The sequence below is a fragment of the Calypte anna genome, chromosome 1 (assembly GCF_003957555.1).
Source record: "Calypte anna isolate BGI_N300 chromosome 1, bCalAnn1_v1.p, whole genome shotgun sequence".
Classification (NCBI taxonomy): domain Eukaryota; kingdom Metazoa; phylum Chordata; class Aves; order Apodiformes; family Trochilidae; genus Calypte; species Calypte anna.
Genome location: NC_044244.1, coordinates 22,315,773 through 22,336,888, shown reverse-complemented (window position 1 = coordinate 22,336,888; position 21,116 = coordinate 22,315,773). Strand labels below are relative to the sequence as shown.

General features: G+C 36.7%; 1 protein-coding gene across 1 annotated transcript in view; it reads right to left on the bottom strand.

Annotated features, from left to right (window-relative positions):
• CADPS2 (calcium dependent secretion activator 2) overlaps positions 1 to 21,116 on the bottom strand; it is a 277,107-nt gene that overhangs the window by 36,538 nt on the left and 219,453 nt on the right. Inside the window, exons 19-22 of the mRNA XM_030447170.1 lie at positions 15,567 to 15,708; positions 6,993 to 7,148; positions 4,399 to 4,546; positions 3,411 to 3,425 (exon numbers count right to left, since the gene is read on the bottom strand). Coding sequence (XP_030303030.1) covers positions 3,411 to 3,425; positions 4,399 to 4,546; positions 6,993 to 7,148; positions 15,567 to 15,708 — 461 coding nt within the window. The remainder of the gene's footprint in view (positions 1 to 3,410; positions 3,426 to 4,398; positions 4,547 to 6,992; positions 7,149 to 15,566; positions 15,709 to 21,116) is intronic.

Sequence of the window (21,116 nt, the reverse complement as noted above, 5' to 3'; positions counted from 1 at the left end):
CATCCTAAAAGAGCCTTTCTTGTTAGCACAGTGAGCTGCAGTTTATACAGATCTTACAATATGCTCAAGCAAGGGCAAAATTAAAATTTCATCAACAAAGCAGAATAGATGGTAACAAATTAATAGCCCATAAAAGGCATAATAAACCAGGCTTCATTCTCCATAGCCTTTTTCTTTTTGGTTTTGACAAAGAAGGTGCCTTTAAGTAAATGCTTTTAAAATAAACCTGAAAGACTTTTCAGATAATACCGCGGAGTTCGCTCCTGAAATTAAAGGGAACTAGGGATCCCATTCTGTAAAGGAGGCACATCAATTTAAACAGTAATTCTTCCTTTAGAAACATTTATCTGGCAGCAAAGATTGTCCCCAATAGCCACTTCACAGAAAATGCGACTTGTAAAGACTAACCCTATCTTCATAGTTCAAGGCTACTTGGAGCAGCTAACAGCATAATGCTCCCAGGAAAAGTACTGAGGTCAGTATAAACATTAGCCTAACTTAGCAGCTGCCAGCTGGAGAGTTTGCAGAATTCTAAGTTTTTAAGTGCTTTTTCATCTGTCTCAGAGTTGCCATACAAACCAAACCATTGCAGCTGATATGCTCAATATGCTCAGGAATGATTTTCTAAACAGCTCACTTACTGAGTGTGCATCTAAATTAAGAGAGAATAAAACTGTGAGATGTGTTTACCAACACGTGGGTATGTGTTCCAGATACTAACACCAAGCCTGTTCAGTTTTTTAAAATTTAAAAACACTTGGTTTAAGTGGATTCACATCTCAAACATCAGCGGACACTTCAGAAGAGTGAAAGAATATATTGAAAATACACCAAAGAACTTTACATAGTTCCAGATATATTTATTCTAATCATATTAATGTCTTGATATGATTAGGATACTATTGATAGGATTATAATACCAATGTAATAGTCTCTTGATCTGCTAAGGATTTAAATCACCCCATGTTGTCTGACATCTACTGCTTACATTTGTTTTTATACTTTCTAAAAACAATAAATACATTCCCATAGATGCATGTCAAACCTATAGATATTTCTATGGTCACAGTTGTCCTTGCCATAAAGTGTTTGCAACTTTACCTCTACAGGATGTTAATGGATGTGTGTATAGTTCCTATGTTTTTTGTTTTGTTTTTTTTTTAATCACCATAAGGTAAATAGAATTTTATAGGAATGGTATGTAATCAGTAACTTCACTTTGTGACCAAGAAGAAAAAGTCCCAAAACAAAAAACCTTCCAAATAACTTGATTTTCTTTTAAAAAAAATTAATTTCATTTTTTTTTTCAAGATTTATCTGTCAACCTGTGAAGCCATAATTTTTTTAACTCCTCCCTATTGTCAACTTCACCAAACAGCCACCCCCAACAAAACAGAACTTCAGATCCTTCTGGAAGATTATTTGACACCAGAAGACAGGGTTTAGGAAGGCTGTTAACATTCTGGCATTAATCATAAAACAGTATGAGCTGGCAATGTTGCATGCACAATCCTGAAATCAGCAGGTAGGGCACTAGCTTTTCGACTTCTGTCAAGCTTGGTTGGTGAGAGCAGATAAATCCTCACTCCTCTCTCAAACACCTTTACGGCAAGTTGCTCCTTTATATTCCTCTGCTGGCAGATGTGATCACAGTCCACATGACTCTGAATCTAGGCAAGTCAGCTCCCACAGCTAAATTATTTAGAATACATTTTATAGGGTCTTTCGGCATCTCCCTGACAGCACTGGGGTGTGTGTGATGGTGGAGGCTTCTGCCTTTCCAGACGCCCTAGAATAATTCCCTGTAAAATATGAAATACAGCTGCAGCTTTAGGACCTCCATAGGTAATGACTATATTTAGTGGAAAAGTGTGTCAGGAGGTGTAACCAAACAGGACTGTCTTTGGAGGACAATCTGGATGGTCTTCCAAATGTGGCCCCCTGCACCTACTAGCATTTGGAAGGATATCAAGAATTTTAGTGCCTTTTGACACTTGTGCTTTGGGGGAACCTAAATGAAGGAACTGGGACTGTTTAGTCTGAGGCAGAGGAGGCTGAGGGGAGAACTCACTGGTCTCTATAACTACCTGAAAGGACTTTGTAGAGAGGTTGGTGCTGGTCTCTTCTCATGGTTAATTAGAGACAGAACAAGAGGGAATGGTTTCAAGCTGCAACAGGGTAAGTATGGACTGGACATTAGGAAGAATAAAATTTACAGAAAGAGTGTTCAGATACTGGAATAGTCTGGCCAGAGAGGTGGCTGTCACCATCTCTGGATGTATTCAAGGGTCGTTTAGATGTGGTGTCAGGGGATATGGTTTAGGGGAGAGCTTTGTAGAGTAGGGATGATGGTTGGACTTGATGATTCTGGGAGTCTTTTCCACCTGAAAGATTCTATTATTCTAAATCCTTTTGCAGTGTTTCAAACAGCTACAATATCAGCTATAAGCAAGTGAAAAGCTATTTTATTTCTTAATCTTTAAAAAGAGCTTTGTGAATAGAAAAAACGAATAGACAATCATTCAAAGCCTATGACAAAGGAGTTTCCAAATTATGTGATAATTTCTGACGTGAAGAATTTGAGATTCCTTATTAGATGAATTGGGATGAAGATTAATTTTGGGACTTTGAAATAAGTATTTATTCATCATATGTATGTCATATGGTAAAACTCTTGCACTGAAAAGAAGCACTGGAAGCACTTGGGGTCATGGTCAGACCTATTAGGGAATAATGGCTGCATTTTTGTTTTGGTGTTCTTAAGAGTGTATGATAGGGATTGAAAATCTAGAGGATGGGAAGATTTCAGCAGATAATCTCCTAAGGGTCTGCAATCCAAAAGATAATTGCAAATTCTGAACTTTGGCTCTGAGGAAACAGGCTGGCACCAAAGGAGGAATCATCCAGAGCAAGTGAGAGGAATGGTGGGACTGGGGAGAATAAGGCTAAACCATGTGTCCTGCAGGTCTGTATGGAGGTACTGGTATTGTCTGCCCCAAAGAAGAATGTTCATGTATGTATTTGCAGGTTGCTTCTTGGGCAGCATGTAAAAGATGAACTGGCAGCATCAGCCTAAGATAGAGTTGCTAGGTGTGGTTTACTTCTGATGAGGTTGAAACAAGTTGTTTGCTGCTCTTTTACTTCAGTGAGAGCTGCAGGAGTCCAAAACTGTGTGATTTGGTAAGACAGGATACTGGGGCTGAAAAGCAGAAGAATGAAGAATTCATCTGGAACAAGGAAAGAGGAACTGGGAAGCTGATGATCACTCTATGGCAAGATCAGGAGGTAAAGGAATTCTGAGGGCTAGACTAATGGATTACCAAGAAAAGTAGCATTACCACTTAAAATAAAAAGTGACCGTTAATAACCAAATAAAACATGTATATTAGAAAGCAATGAAAAAAACTTACCCATTGACTAGCAAACTGGTACACATCAGGGAAAACCAAAAGGAAAAATAAAGATGACAAGGTAGAACAGGAAAATGATGAATGTCTCATTGAATTGGAAAAAGAAAAAGACAATTACATCAAATATGGCAACTTAAACAATGAGTCAATGAAATGAAGAGCACAGCACAGAAACAATATGATCAAATAAAGTAAAAGTGAAACTGTCCAAAGCAAAAATACTTTTTGTTGCCCAATTCTGACAAATGTTTTTACTCTCTCTTCAAAACCAAATGAAACAAATTTACAATGTTATGGCATTAACACAGCAAGAGCAGCTTTCATTTTATGATGGTAATCTCACTCATCTCACCAGTCTACATAGCACACCCTTTTCACTTCACAGATTATTCCTCCTGAGAATGAAACATGGGAGGACATAGCCGGTGAAATCTAAATATCCTTCAAAAGCACATCAGTGCTCCACTGTGAAGTATCTACAGTCCTGGCAGCAGATTACTGCCAAAATGGTCCCTGTCTTTGGAGAACAAATAAAAAAAAAAATCCCATTAAATTACCTGGGTTTTTTTCCTCTATTTCCAGGTGTAGAACCATTAGAAAAACAAACCCTACTTGTTTAAAACCTGGCTGCAAAGGACAATGTTTTGGCTCTATCTTACTACTACAAAAGAGTCCTGAAGTGGGCTATTTCTCTGCTGCAACCCAAGATAAATTCCTGGAGGGGCTGTGAGTCAAGAAATCTGAATGTTCAGCAGGCTCACAGGTCAAAGCAAATAAATTACAAAAGCACTCGGTGTCTTCTCTGGTGGAAGATGAGGAGCTGTGTCTTAGATGGTGCTTCTAGGGAGCAGCGTATGCATGCTCCTATCCAAACAGACCTGTGTGACACATTTAGCTAGTTTGAAATTAACCTGCTAATGACTGTCTGCAGTGTGAGACATTTCAGATTAACTGAGCATATGAATTAAACATACAAAATTCCACTTACCTCTTGCCCCCCATCCAGTATGCAGAGTTTAGCCGTCTGCTTTTTGGCATCAACTAAGACATTAAACATTGTACAGAGAGAAGAAGGGATACGCAAGTCTGTTGATTTGTTTGTCTTTTGCAGCTTGAGTTCAAATGCAATTCTTGTTCTGTTTATTAAAACACAATTCATAGCATGAGTCTCTCCAAAGGTTCTGAACAGCTTCAGCGAATTCAGTTGAATAATAATAGTACCACCTTCTTGCCTACTAGATAATATGCTTCCTTCAATGATGACTAATAACAATTTAAAACCATATTTTAAGAACATTTTCCAGCACTTCTATGTTAACATGAAGTTAATAATACCAAATACTTGTTTCTAAGAAATGTAAAAAAAAAAATGCTCTTGTGGATATAATAGAAAAGAGAATTTTATTGAAGAAAAATAGCTTATTATAAAGCAAATATTTATATTGAAAAGTATGATGCACCAGGACTTATGTAATACAGAAACCCTCATTTGTTCTCACACCAGTGTAAACAAGGAACTATGTCACTGAAATAAATTATAATAGTAAAATTTTAGTAGGTTTTATAGATCATATTAGTAGCACAATTAAGTTACTATAGAATAGATCCATCATTCTTTTTTGAGTTTCTACTGTCTAAAACAGTCCACTCTATGGATATAATTTACTTTCTTTGTTACATGATGCTACAATTGTTACATTTCTAAAATTGGGATTTAAAAAATAATACAAATATATACAGTACAATAATAATAGAAATACATTATAGGTATTGACACTAGGATCGTTTTTTAATATTAACTAAACCTTCATTTATTGCCACCAGAATCTTCTTATTTTCTACAAAAGCAAGCAGCAAAGAGGTCAGGATTGTTATCACAGACCAAAACATGTTCTTGGTGTCTACTTGTGATCCTAGCAGTGAGTATATTTAACCTATTTTCCAGCATGCCATTAAAATCTACACATTTAAATCTGTATGACATGAAGTTTTAAGGTAATGGCAACATGTGGTATTAGATCTACTGGCTAGGAGAAATCCAAGTATTTTTATTAGAATTGCTTTTCCCATGCTAAGCTGTAATAATAATAATAATTCTAAAAAAAAGACAAAAAGACATTTGAAAAAATTCATTTTTGCAATAAATTAACTGGTCCTAATTATATACATCTTTGTATTTTAGTCCTGTTGATAAGTCCCAGCATAGAAGATTGTTTTCATGTTTTTCCAGGCTCAATTTAATAAATTTATTACTACATCTCAATGCTGCCCTTTTTATGGTTCTTCAAAACAAGATTACACTGATAGTCTCCCAGTCCTTTTGAGATTTCACCATTTTTCTAAGATTTGCTAGATATTTGTAGCTGGCTCAGCTTGTGTGCCAAATTCTTTAGAACACCTGGATGTTGGCTTACATGACTTCAATTTTAGTAGGTATGCCCTATTTTTTTTGCTACAAAGCTTGAACTTTCATTCCATTCGCTGTATCATGTCCCAAGATCAAACAAAAATGTTTGTGAAATGCTTCTGCCTTTTTTATTATTATTTTATTACTGTAGCTGTAGCAACATGCTCATAGGCTAAGCTTGACGTTCTCCCTGCTCCTACAATGTTTAACAGGACATAATAAAATACTGTTACCAGATTTAACCTTAGTGGATGTTAAAGGTTCTCTGTTTCTTACCCTTCCTTATCAATGTTGCATATTTTCTGATTGACACTATTAAATTAACTACAAATTTACTTTATTTTTTCCCCATTCTTCTATTTATTCTTAGAAAAAAAATCAGTATTTTTATGTGTCTAGACTAAACTTTCTCTGCATGTGGGATCATGGCTTCTGAAGCACCTAGTAGAAGATCCCTATAAATTTTGTAGACATAGTTATTTCTTCTAAACTAAATGCTATGTGCTGAGAGCTATGAAAAAGATAATTTTAGGCAATTTAATTTAAAATTGCTTGATTTAAAAAATATAACCCTAATTTTAAGATATAGCTCAAAAAAAAAAAAAACCAACCCAAAACTGTTTTCTACAATTTCCAAAAGCTTAGCAATATGAAACTTAGTTTCAGTTGTATGGCTTAGAGATATCCTTCATTTATTGTACAAATAAAGAAATGGTGTACACTTTGTAGTTTGTAATATATTTCCTAGAGACAGTACTCTAAAATAATTAAAAATCAAGTATTTAACTTATAATAGAAATATATATAAACATGCTATAAAATCAATATAGTGATAGAGAAGGGTATATACATATACATATACATATACATATACAAAAAGAAAAGATTATTTCTAGTAGAATTCTGAGATTTGTTAACTTTTGTCAAAAATATGAAAAAGAGATTTGTTTTATTAACTTCCAAGGGTCTACTCACAATGTATATAGAAATTCTTCTAGGTATTTCCTAGCTGTTCCCAAATTGCTGATTGCCAGATACTGTGAAATACACACAAGCCATGACGCTTTACAACTGCCCTGACTCCTACGGGAGGATTTTGGTACAGATGTACCTCTTCTCTTCTTACACTAATTTTTACATTTTTCCCAATTTTTAATTGATCATTTCAACTGTACCTTTTAACGCAGGCTTCTATCATGTCAGTGGCCATGAGTTTAAGTCTCTGCTCTAAATGGTGGGCAAATTCTGGTTCTGGCCAGTGAAGATCACAAACAAACATCTGCAGAGCATCCAATTTCCAGAAAAGATCTTCTGATGTAGCTGAGCCATTGCTATAAGAAACAAAAGAAAAGAAAGTCCCCAAGAAACAAGATAAACGTATTGATGGCTATCCTAGTTGCCACAGAATTATCTAAGAAAATCAGATTTCCTTATCACATCATCTTCCTCCTTCACTTCACTGTATCTAATAGCACAGGTGCTTTTACTCCAAGAATGTGAAAATGGTCACAGCAAATTTAAAGCAATTCCCACTAGAGTGAAAAAAATTTTCACATCCATTAGCTGAGAAATATGACAGGCTAGGAAGGTAGATGGGATGCTGGGGAACATGGAAAATGAAGTAGCTCAAAATTCAGATGAAGACAGGAAAAATAATGAGTACATGAAGTATTAATTAGTAAGGACCTTTACAAAGCAGTGAAGACTTGCCCATATTTTCTTGCCTTCATAATTCTGGTAGGTGAGTCTACCAAGGAAATGAGGATGCTGGTAGCAATGTTCTAAAAGAGATAGCCAGACAAATAGTCCCTTGACAAATGCTCAGTAATGCTAACTGAGGGAATAGCATCAGATGTTGGTTGTAAAAGAACAGAAACTGTTTAAAGACGTGTGCTCAAAGAAATCGTGGGATTAATAAGGTTCTTTGTGCTCTCAGATTGTCCGTGCAATTTTCAAGTTCTTCCACCCTGAATTGATTGCTAAATGTAAACGTATTTCTTGTGATAAGGTATAACAGTTTAAGGCTTAGTAGTAAGAACAGGTACACGTCCACTGTCATGGCAGATTAATTATATTTTCATGATATATTTTATTGCAACACCTGGGTTACTGTTTAAGGAAACTGTTATACTATGCAGCATGGTGTTACAGGATGTTATGGACACAAGTGACCACAGTTTAGTCTGAGTTGGTGCCAGTTCAGATCCAAATAGTTTAAATATGTCACTACTGAGATTTTCTTTCTTCTGCCTCATGACAAAAGAACATTATCAAAGTAATTGCAACTCCAGCTCTCCTGCAAGGAGTCAGCGAGTGCTGAGTGTGCTCAGGGCTGAGTGGAGTTGGGTTAAGAAAACAAATAGTGGAAAAGACCTCTATCTGACCACTTAATGCACCCCTCAGACAGTAGCATCACCAGTAGCATAACCAGTTCACACCAGGTTAGCAGAGGCAGCAGGCAGTGAAGTGAAGCCAAGCCCAGTCCCCATGTTCACGGCTCTGGAGAGGCAGCGGGCATGCAGCAGGAGCACCCCTCACCTTCTAGAGCCACCCGACTGCCGTCTTGCCATGATACTTTAATGCTACCAAAACTTCAGAGCCACCTGGTCTTCTGCAGTGCTGTCTCAGTGCCGGAAGAGACTGCTGGGCCCAGCAAAGGGGGCATCTGGGAAGGGCTGGGCAGTGGGTGACAAACTGGAAGCAGGGGGTGTCCCCCTTAGGAAAGGGCTGGCATGGAGTGATCAACCCCAACTTCAGCATTGGTTTGAAATGGCTCATGCTTTGATATCTTCACTACACATAGCAGAATTTTTTAAACACATATTTTCCCCACTTATTTTAAACATTAATTATTAATTTTATGGGACTGCTAAGGCTGCAACTTACAGAGGGATGTTACCTGTTAAGGATGGACCCAAGTAGGGAGGAGCACTTTTATACACAGCTTAGGTTCATTAAGAAATAGAAATAGCAAACCATCAAAACTTCTCTGAAAGTTTATAATTGTTAGACTGTTTCCTATGTTATTTAAGCAAATATTGAAGATTTAACTACATCTGCTGTGTACACTAGCAGTGAGTGAAACTGTAGATGCTACATTATAGGTATTGTTTGATTCAAAAGTAACTAAGTCAATTTTTTCATATGACTGGGGTAAAAGACAATGACAAATTGTATAGGGACAGAAATGGGGACAATTTCAGTATGCATAATATAATTGACAATGAACATATTTTCTAGAAAGCAAACCATCCTTTTTTCAAGAAACAGAACTACCATTTTTCATCATCAGGTCACATAATTTAACTATTTTCTATTCTTCCATAGTTTTTTTCTTATTTTGCTTAATGGAATTCCAAATGAAATTCTTTAGGACCCAGGTGGACTAATATGCTCTCAATAACATCAATGTATGCTCATGCATGTTCACTCTCTGGCAGCCACTTAATTTGGTTTCATTAGACTACCAAATAAAGATTCCCAATTATAATAAATGTAGTAATAGACACAGGTTCATGAAACTCTAATTCATTTATTCACTCTAGTTTCATATAATTTTCATCTCCTATTCTTCATTTTTTACTCAGCACTGTCCAATGAGATTTGAATTTGACTAACATGCTATACTAATAAGATGGGAAAGGAAAATACAGTGCTACAAAAAAATCTACTTGTTCCCAGTTCACACATCCAAGCACAACTCTACTTTGGTTGTTAAGTACTGCAGAAAACTGATTTTAACCACCTCAATACTGCTATTTGTACCAGATACTTATTTTACTCATATTTTAGTTTTTTTATTCCTGACCCTAATCAGTAAAAGTATTAGAAACAGCATTAATCGTCAGCTTCTACCTCAACACCCTGAAGTAGTTGTACAGTCTATAGATCTGCTTTCCCTACTAGTAGCTGGTTATTTCAGGGTTTGATACTCCATAAAGTGCAACATGAAGAAATGCCAAACTCAGTTTTTACCTCCTTTTGGCAGCAGGAGGAATTCCTGCATTTGCATCAAACCACCACAGCATTTGAATCTACATCTGTAATTCCAGAACCAATTTTTTTGGTGAAGGGCCAGGACACATTCTCAACTATTGAAAAGTCTTTATTTGAACATGTATGGTAAAGCTGCTTCAGTCTAATAAATGGAAAATATTGTTCTACTAGGAAATTGAACTGACACTCCTTCTTTAAAAACTATATTCACTATAGTTATCTGTATTTTTAAAATTAAGCACAAACCCCAGTGTTTTGCTGGTCAAAACTTAAACTTTCAGTATTAGTTCTTCGTGCAAAAAGGTACTACCTAGATGTCCACTCTTTTTAATCAGGTCATGCCAGTAAGGGAATGCTTCCAGTGATTAAAAGAGACAAATATTATGCCCACTCAAATTTTGGTTTTAATGGCAATTTAACTTTTTGTTTGGTGCCACACTGACTGGGAGAGTGGACCAGGAACCTCCAGAGGTCTGTTTTAACCTGAATTATTTTATAGCTTTAGGCTTTGCATCATAATGACCACAGCAAATAAAAAAGGGTCTCATACATAATGTTTCTCCAAGACTCTACAGAATATTAAACTTAGGAGCTGCATGCAACCACCTAAGAGTTTCACCTATCCATGACAGCTGAGAGAGGCAGCTTCCCAATGGGCTTGCACTCAGTCAAACAGGACACAAATAAAGCACAGTGTCTGCAAGAACAGCACACACACGACTCTGAAGTAGATGTAGAATATATTATTCATTGCCTAGATGTGAAACTCCATAGGGCAGCTTGGGATATGAAAATATAGGAGAAATATAAAATATCTAAGGACATTCTCAATCAACCATAAGTCAAAAGCTGCTGGCTTCCATTGTTTTAGAATTGTTGTAGAATGATGGCTATTTTATAAATTACTGCAATTATCTTTTTAAAGTTTATTACTCAGTTACTACCCATGAGTGTTTTGTGAGAACTGTTTACAAAACAGGGCACTGAGATGTATATTCAGGGCTCAGAAATTCAGCTAAAAATTTCTTCTACAGAAAAGGATTTTCAATAAGTAGAGTCAATGTGATTAGCCCCATCTTTATTTTCCACCATCAGATAAGGGGGAAGGATGAAGCAGAACTTTGGCAAACAACAGCTTGTCTATGGTCTCTCAAAGATACTAGTGGCAGAGTTAGCTAACAGTTCCTCTCTCTTTAATTAAGAGTCAGGTATCCTGAGCTAGGGAAACAAAACATGTTAATTGAGTCTTCCTTCTTTCTGCATGGTAATATTTTTTGAAGAAAAGAAATTTGGGTCACAATACATATTTGTCTTCCAGAACACTCAATACTAACGAGCTATATTTGACTCCTTATTCCAAAGAAAGTAGATCAGCTAAACTTCACTATTCCATCAGTCCTATGGCTGTACTTTTAAATACCCGTTCTTAAAAAAACAGATCACGTTCCACAACTGGAATGAATGTAGCACTACAGGTGCAAACCCCCCAAAACAGCATTGAAAGGTGGCCTCCTGACTTAGCATGCACAAACACAGAGAGAGGTCCATCCGGACAGCTTGAAAACGTTCAGGTCAGATCCCTTCATATCTCACCCAGAGCACTGAGACTGCTCCAACCATTCCCTCTTGTTGCTCGTTACAGCTGAACCATAGCAAGCTTTGATGTTGCCTGTTCTAGCTGGAAGACAAGACAGGACTGTTCTTCTGCAAGCATGAATCTTAATCCATGTTTCCACAGCCTTGAGTTTTGCTGAACCTGATGTTCTCCATTGCCACCAGATAGCAACAGACTGGTCTCTGTCTACAGAGTCAAGTCTCTGTCTACAATATTTTTGGTCCTGTCTGCACTGAAAATAATAATATGTATACTAAACTATAAGCAATTAAAATCATCCAGACATCTAACTTAAAATCCAGGTCAAGAAGAGGCAAAGAATTTAAATTTAGAATATGAAATGGGACAAAACCACAATTTAACGTAGTACATTTGAATTAATTAATAAGTAAGGAAAAAGAAAAAAAAAAACCCTTATTCTGGCTGATTAGAAGATTTTAGAAGCTTTTATAGAATATTCAAACTGTTTCGCTTTTTAAGGATGTTGTCTTCAGCCAAATGGAACAGTAATTCACAGTGCTCTGCATGTCTAGTCAAGATGTCCTCTGAGTTGTCCTCTCCTGAGAGCAATCAAGAAAAACAGACTACTGCTCATTACACTTTCCCCTTTTCATATCTCCCTTTCCAATGCCCAATAATAAAAGATTAAGCCAAAACAACTCAAAGTGACATAATGATCTCCCTATGTACTGTTTTAAGCAGTATAATTTTACTGTTACAGTACACGATCAAGGAAAAGGAAAAGCAACAGTTAATGAAAAAAACATGAACAATCTTCTCTAGTGATGTTCAAAAGAATTGCAGTTCCTTTTAAGTGTAAGAGGGGAAAATCTACTCAAATAAATGCCTAATTGGGAATATATTTTGAGGTCTTTATCTTCAGCAGAAGTTCTTAGGTATGTAACAGCTCTGTTGACTGTGAATGGACTTAAATATGAACATAAGAGCATGAATATGAACATCAGTAATGTTTGGAGAACATGAAATCTCTTCCTATAGCAGACAAAATAGTCACAGCATTATCAGTAAACATTTATCTGTAAGTCAGTTGGGTCACAGATTGATTTTTCTCATTACACAGAATTGTCACAGCTGGGAAAGACCTCTAAGATGATCACACCATCACCAAACCATGACCAATCATCCCCCCCCCTCAAAAAATATATTTATCAATATCTGTATCACCATGCCCACTGAAGCATGTCCTGAAGTGCCTTATCTACTCAGTTTAAATATTTACAAGGATGGTGATTCCACCACCTCCCTGGGCAGTCCAGTCTGTTCCAACACTACTCTCTCAGTAAAGAATTTCTTCTTCAGATCTAGTCTAAACCTCTCCTGGTGCAACTTCGGGCAATTTCCTCTAGTCCTATCATTATTCACTTGAGAAAGAAGAGATCATCCATCTCCGTGCAACCTCTTTTCAGGTAGTTGTAGAGAGCAACAAGGTCTCCTCTCAGCCTCCTCTTCTCCAAACTAAACATTCCCAATTCCCTCAGCCTCTCTTCATAGGACTTGTTCTCCAGATCCTTCACCAGCTTGGTTGCCCTTCTCTGAACTTGCTCCAGCAACACAATTCTTTTTGCCTATAGATTCTTAATTGTGTAATTCAAAATGATAATGATGAATTGACCAAAACCATCACTTTCAAAGAGAAAGAGAGAAGTCCAGGACAAATATGTGATGTATGTAGTCATCTTCTTGCCAAAGCATCAGCTGTGTGGCCAGAAGGAGGCAGAGAAATGAACTGGGAGAGATGACTTGGGGGAGTCAGTGGAAGGAAGGAGACATCTGCAATGCCTGACAAAGCAGGGCCTGGACTCCTGAAATTAGGTGCTTCTGCTGATTCAGTGTGCCACTCTAGTCTATTTAAGGTGGGTGCTCATCACACTGAAAGGGAAAACAAACAGGAAACATGGGTTTTGTTTTTTTTAACCTGCACTGGAGCCTAAGTATTTGGTTACTCACCATTGGAGTCTAACTAGGAAGAGGAAGTTTTGGTCTTCCTGCAAAGGATAGGATGGGAGAAGTCTACAACAGGGATGATGACTTTTTCAAAGGCCACATTGCATCGGGGACATTTCTGCCCCCACTTCTCTAGAGAAGAAGCAGAATAGCTTCTGAGGGCAAGTGTTTATAGCAAATGTCAACCTCCTAGTTCATCAAACACTTTGATAACCTCTATCCTGGCTTAGGATGTTGTGCATACTTTACCATGCACAGCACAAACCTTACTACCAAAAGATTTGTGAGGGGAATGGGCCAGTGGCTGAATATACTATACACTATATTCACTCTTCTTACACATTTTTTTGACAATACAGTTTATGAATTTATTGCTACACCAAAATCTTTGTTGAGGAAAGATCTACCACCATAATACTTCAAATTGAATCTGTGTTTATTATATATTAATTATCAAATCAATATTCAAAATACATCAATTTTAATTCACACGTTATTTTTACTGTATGGGGTTGCCAGAATAAGGACTTTAAGAGGCCCACATCTAACATTATAAAAACTCTTAATTCTGAAAGCTATTAAAAAAAGAAAAAGTAATTCTTGATAGCAAGGAAATAACAGAAATAACAGAACGTATCTCAGTTGCAGAAGACCAATTAGTCTGTATTTGAATCAGGAGAAATCTAGCATTCTTATAGTAAACCCAAGAGGTAACCAAAGTCAGTGATCATGAGGAATTTTGTCAACTGCCAAGGGAATCAGCAGCAGAACAACAATCATAATCCTCAACAGACAAGTGCCAGAGCACAAACTATCAACTCAGCTCCCTTTTCACAAAGAGTGACATGGAAAAGATGAGGGGAAATGGGTACGAGTTACTCCTGGGAAGATTCTGATTGGGCTCAAGAGGAAAATTTTTTACAGTGAGAACTATCAGTTGTTGGAATAATCTCCCCAGGGAAGTGGTGGTTTCCCCAACAATTTAAAAGTGTTCCCCAATACTTTTAAGATTCAGCTGTACAGGGTGCTGGGCCATCTTCTCTAGACTGTGCTTCTGCCAACAAAAGGCTGAACCAGATGATCCCTGTGGTCCCTTCCAACCTGCTATTCTATGATTCTATGAATTTTTGCAGTGATGGATCTGAGTGCCTGTTAGGACTGTTTAACTCCATTATTAAACTCTACAAGACAATAATTCACTTGAAATTATTAAGCTTTGCATCTTGAATGTGTACTTTTTGAAGTCTTTCACATTCATCCTTTCCTAATACACCTTTAGTTAAAGTAAGGTTCTTCTTGTGCCTTTTCTAATGTATATGAATGTGTCCTCACACAGCAATCTGTCCTATAACTATGGGAATATTCCCAGAGAATAGGGTACATCTGCTTTTTTGGTTTTTAAGAAAAAAACCTTGAAGTGTTGAGGAGAAATCAAAAAGAACTACATATTTTTCCCAAAGAAATGGATGTACTACTACTCTGGGTACCTAACAACCTTTTGCTATTTTCCTTTAGCATGAATATTTAAATGACAATACTTGCAAGCAATGATTTTCAGAACCAATATAAAATGAGTTAATCAAACCCATGCAAAAATATGATGGGCTGCCTTACTTTACAAAATCATGATCTAAAATCAATTGCTTATTAATTGGGAAGAGCTATTAGGTTGTTCAGGGTATTAAGCACCATTTATACTATGACAGACCTTTGCCCAGTTGGTTTTTTAAGTTATCAGGTTTAAGACTGCTACATTTCAATGCACCAGAAAGTTGCTAAAAGTCCATGCTTGGCTTGCTCCCAAGAAACAATAATTTCCGACTAAGAGGTCTTAAACACCATGCAATCCAAATACAGCTGCACAGAACACTAGCAAGGCCATGCAGAGCTGACATACAGTCAGAAGGTTATTGAAGAATACACACGTGGAGTCATACAAAGAAGTCATCCAGGTTGGTGTAGTAAGGTTAGGTATTTGTGGAAGATTAAGAGGCAAACTTGGAACTTTTGGAAGAGCTACATTAGGAAGACTGTTGGTGATGCTCCTGTGAAGAAATAAACAATGTAGGAATATAGTAAAAAAGAGAATATTTAGAGGAAAATGGGGGAAAACGTGATTAGACAGAAAGCTATAGGGAGGTCTTTTGTTCAGATTCTTGTAGAAAGCACTTACTTGACAGGTTGCCATGACTCTTGTTCCAGACCTCTGTGAATGGATTGGGCAATTGATGATTCCATGAGATCGATGTAGCGGACGACCATGGGAACATAAATTTCTTGCAAGTGCTTGTGAAACTTCCCATTGCACAAAAAGGCTTTGAAAAAAAACAAAATACAAAAAAATGTCAGGTCTTCCCCTACTTTATTTTGCTTATAAAAAACATTTTAGTACACAAAAATATTCTAAGAAAAAGACCCAGCTTGTGTACGAAATACAGATCATAAAATATAATTGAAGTGCTCCAGAAGGCCACTGCAGAACATTTTAAACTGCCACTGTGATGAAAACCAGGCACATACTGAAGTTTTCAGCTGAATGAGAACACTTTTGCATCTTCTTAAAGTTATTAATATACTTTGCTAAATCTAAGCAATTTTCTTCAATACTTAAGACACCAAGACAGAACAAAATACCCAAACCAAACAAAAAATATATGAATATCATTCAACTGTTTTTATTATCCTTATGCTAAGAACAAAGCTATAGCAAAGCATTCCAGCCTCCCTAAACTAAGTGCAAAAATAGAGGCATATATCATTTCCTCCAGATTGCTTAATTGAAAAAGGCACTGGGTGACATATGCATATTTGGGGGAATAAGAAGAGTTTACTTATCTGCTCTGTTTCCTTAGGAACTGGCAAAGTCCTGAATCACTTCCTACAGCTACAAAAGCTCAACAAGCTCTTGAGTAGAAATCATGTCTTAGTATGCCTATGTATGTTGAAAGGCCAGAACTCCCTACCAGCATTTCCTATCCTGACGTTTGCCCAAACCTCATCAAAAAACCTCTTTCCCAGCCATTGTGTGTTCATGTGAAACAGCCTCAGAAGCCAAGCCTGACTCCTCTCTGCCCACTCAACTGTCTTGTAAAAGTTTAAAGGATGATAACTCTAAACTTCCTTTTTGGAAGTTGCTAATTTTCTGGTGTGATTATCTCCAACTTTACAGAAATTGCAAAGGAAGTTCTGATTAATCATCGCCTAAAGTATTTAGGAAAGCTGACAACATGTAATACACCTAGAGATGTTCTTTTGTTTTTCAAAAGAAATGGAGCTGACTGGTGAACATGTTACAAGCATGAAGGATATTACCTAAGAAAAGTAGCTATTAGCAGTAGAAAATTACCTGCCTAAGAAATGAGATTTACTGAATGAAAAACTGTCTGCACAGGGGAAACTGAAGATGCTTAAAACTTGAAAATTAGTTTGCCTGACAAGACATTGCTTGTTCCTGTACTCTCTGAAATATTCTCTTGCAAACCTAAACTCTTAGCACAAGAATATCCTGTCCCACCATGCCAGTTACATGTGTCAAATGTCTGTGTTCACCCATTAATACAGCATTATTATTAGGACTTATTAGAATATTTCCATGTGTACATGGAAATCATTCAGGCATACAAGATGAGCCATAGAGAGAAATATTCGTGATTTTGGCAGCCCCCTTTTTCTTCCACCCATATTCTGTTGTTTCAAATTATCTTCCCCCTCTTAGATCATGGATTTCAAAACCCCTGAAAACCACCTCATAAAACTACAATCCCTTTTGTTAGACTATTGGTAAGAATCTATGTATAAGATATAAAAATAATTTCTGTAGCTTGCAGAAACTCCTCTGCCTTTCATTCCTGAATGATGTTTACCACAAACTGAACCTGGGAGAGATAAAGACTATAGGGAAAATGTGTCATCAAGTTTCAGTTCTCTGGTGCTACTTGTATTGTAAGGAAGTGCCTTTGTTGCTGAATCTCTGGACACTTATTTTTTTTTTCCCTCTTCCATACAGTGGTCTGAAAGAAAGAACTGTTTTCTTGAAAGCATCCTTGTAGAATAATTGAAAATTATGTCAACCACTTTTACCTAAGGAGACAATACTAATGGGAACACTTCTCTCTGGTTTTGTTTACATGTCTCTCTCTTGCAAAGAATTTTGAAACTTTTAGATAATTTCAACCATATTAAACACTGGGGTGGAGGTAGTAGATATGTGAAGTTTCATGAAAACATGCAGCTAGATAGCAGGCAGAGATCATTAGGGTTTCCACCGAGAAAAAGGCAGTGGCATAGGCTTATTAAACACTTGAGAATCCACCCTTGAGAGCACCTATGAGTCCATTACAAACATGCTCTGTTATTTACATTGCTCACAGAACTGCTTGCTAACTAGATAATTCTGGCATAATTATTTGTATACCAGGCACTCAAAACAGGGTTTTTTTGTTATATTCATGTATCTTAAAACTGCAGCATCTGTGACCAGCAATAACAACAACTGAGAAGGATTTGGATAGTAACACAAAGGTTTCACAGCAAACAGCTGATGCACATTGCCTTTAAGAAACAAAAGTTGGCTGGTATGAAGCTACACATTAACTGATTTTTCAAGGCAACTTTGAGCTTAAAAACAACAAGAGTACAACTCTATCAATTACATCAATATTACTACTTTATAACAAATCAGTGGAGAGCTGACATTAATCAGGCAATCACAGCTACTTGAAGGGATGAGCTTGTAGTTTTCTGAGTACACCACAGAAATGCTCTGCTACAAGCCCTGCTCTGGGAATTACAGTAATAAATCCTCATGGGCAGGAGGGCGACTCTTGTTATTTCAAAGTCAGAATGAAATTTAAAGAAGTCACAGGCAAGAAAAGCTGCTCAAGTTAGAAAGCTGAATCATTTTCCTAATTTCCTGACAGCAGTCTTCACAGGGAAGTGAAACTTTCCAAAATGATGCCAAGATTCTTAATGTGACTGCACCTCTGCAAAGATCGCTCTCTAAGTGGGCACACACATGAGAGTGTTGTCACGGATCAACAATTGTTTTCCCAGGGCTGAGGACATGGAAGCTCTGATTTACCCATCTGGAGATCTCTGTCAAGGATTACTGCAGGGCAGGGAAAGAACTCGGAGTGCAGTAGTAAGTGATATAGCTGAGTATTATCAGCAGACTCATGGCACTTTACCCTATGATTAGAATTGATCTTGCCAAAAGGTACCACCTGTGCATCAAAGCAGATGCGAAACAAGAGATCCTTGAGGAAATGCCACACTTCAAATCCTTCAACTACCACTTGTCTTCAAAGCTACGTAGCTTAATTCTCCATTGTCTTGTCAACACAGGCACTGCACACCCTCTTCCTATGAGACATCTCATACTCACACAAACAACAACAAAATGAAAGCCTATGCCAGGGCAAGCTGATGCACGGGCATTATGATGGAAAAGAGACTATAGACACAGATGCCCAGTTGAAAAATTCTTGAAATACTGAAGGTAAAAGTTAATACATAAAATATGAAAAAAAACGGATCAGAGATGAAAAATACAATCTAGTAGTGCAATGGAACAAGGTTTCTCCTCCAATAGCATGAAAAGAATCTTCTGTGCTTGTGCATAACAAGCTGTGGCGATTGTTTTGCTCTTACTTTTACAATCGCAGCTTAGGAGTTACTCTGGAGTCAGCATATGCTGCCCTCAAGAGCTTCTGTAGAATCAAAGGAAAGGAAGAAGGACACAGGTTAACATGAATCTCTTCTCCACTGACAAAATCAGAACTTTGGCAGACTATAATTATCCTGCTCTCCATAGGATTCCATTGGGAAGGTCTGACTTGGATTTTCTGGCATATTTTGAAATCCAGAATAAAAGCAGCAAACTCCAAGAAGGAAATTTCCTTGGGGCTCTATATTCTAATCAGAGCAGTTGAAAATAGCCCAATAACTTATAAAAAGAAAGTGTGTATTTCCATTTATTTTCTCTTTATATTACCTTCTGTCTCTACAGAACATTTATTAATCAGTTACTTAAATTGTGGTGAAAGTTGCAAGTGTTTCATCTCATACACAAATTATTGTGTATTTTTGCATACAAGACATACTTTAAAAAGCACGTTACAGATGTATTATGTGGAAGCAAGATGAAAATTTATTTCATATTCCCAAGACAGAATGACATGAACACCTTATTGTATGATTTTCTTGTGCCTAAAATCCCAATCCAGTCAAAGAAGTTATTGGATATTCTGGTAAGCAATAAAGCAGCTTAAATTAGCTTGCCGTATCAGTAACCACAATATATAATTCTTATCTGAAGGCAGGTTATGATTTCAAAGCAGGTCCTAATAGGACTGAGCAAAATTGGTATATCCTTGCTCTAAGAAAATATTCCCACTGCAAATAATGAAAAGTGTAAGGTTTAATGAGAGGTATCAGTCTGGGTATAAAGCTTGCCTTGATTACCTTAAATTCAAATTGTTTTCTACCTCTACTCTGTAGTTTAACATAGAAGCTATGCTGTAATACATAAATTCTAGAATAAATGTGGTACCCAGGCTGTAACAAAGCAGGAAGGTGATGCTGTTTGGTGGTGTTTCTGGTGCTTGGGTTCTACTAATGGTTCATAGCAATGGTTTTCAAGTGCCTAAAACTTAACATAATGTTTTTTTCTAAATCAGCTTCATCAGACTGTCTGCAGGTATTCCATGGCAGAGTTAGAGCAAGTATTTCACAGGTATTTCACTGAGATGGAAAATGAAGATTATGAGTTAACTTTCTATTACTCCTACTTTTGTCTGATTCATGCCAGTATAGTAATGCAATAATGCTGAGCAACAGCACAGTACATGGTATCAGCAAGTGACACAAGTGACACTTGTCAAGGAAAGGAGCAGAATATTGACTATGCAATTTTTAAATGTCTAAAATAAACCAAATCAATAGATATTTCATGTAACTAAGTGTATGCCACTAGAAGAATTCTCTATATATGTCTTAAATTAAGAGGTATTAGTGTATATTTGCATTCAGGTACTAAATAACTAATTAATCTGAATAATTAAAAAACTACAGAAAGTAAATCACCCTCAAGAGCAGAATCCTTTGCAACATAATTTATAGGCTTTGTGACCAAATAGCAAAATGGTCAATACAGAAAATAAGACATAATTCTGGATCAACCATGTCCTCCTTCCCTCTACAGATATTCAATTCTGGAAAAATAGTTCGCCAGCATAGAGAGATATAGAGAGATAAGGGTGCAGTTATCACTCTACAATCTGAACAACTTTATAGTCAGGCATAATTGTGTATAAACAACAGGAACTTTGGAGGTCATCACAATGTATACTGTAAAGAGTATATGTTTTTTCCAAACCTTTAGATTTTGAAAAATTACAACAAATTTATTGATAATCCATTACTGATCTCCATAGGAATATTTAAGTAACTTTTTGTTATTTGTCAGCTCTTGTTAGAAAAAATAAAATGTTTTATAGGATGGAAAGATTATACTCATCCATTTTTTCAACTAGTTCTTCAGTTAGCCTTAAAAGGAAAGCAAGCCCTGATGAATTCTTAATTGTTGTGGAATAAGGTCAGAAAAAATGGAGACACAGTGACTCAAAATGGAGTCCTTCATAACAGAAATGTGAAGCTGCAGTCAGGACTCCCAGTTCCCTTTTGCTTAATGGAAAGTTATATGCAGCATTTGAAAATGTTTTTT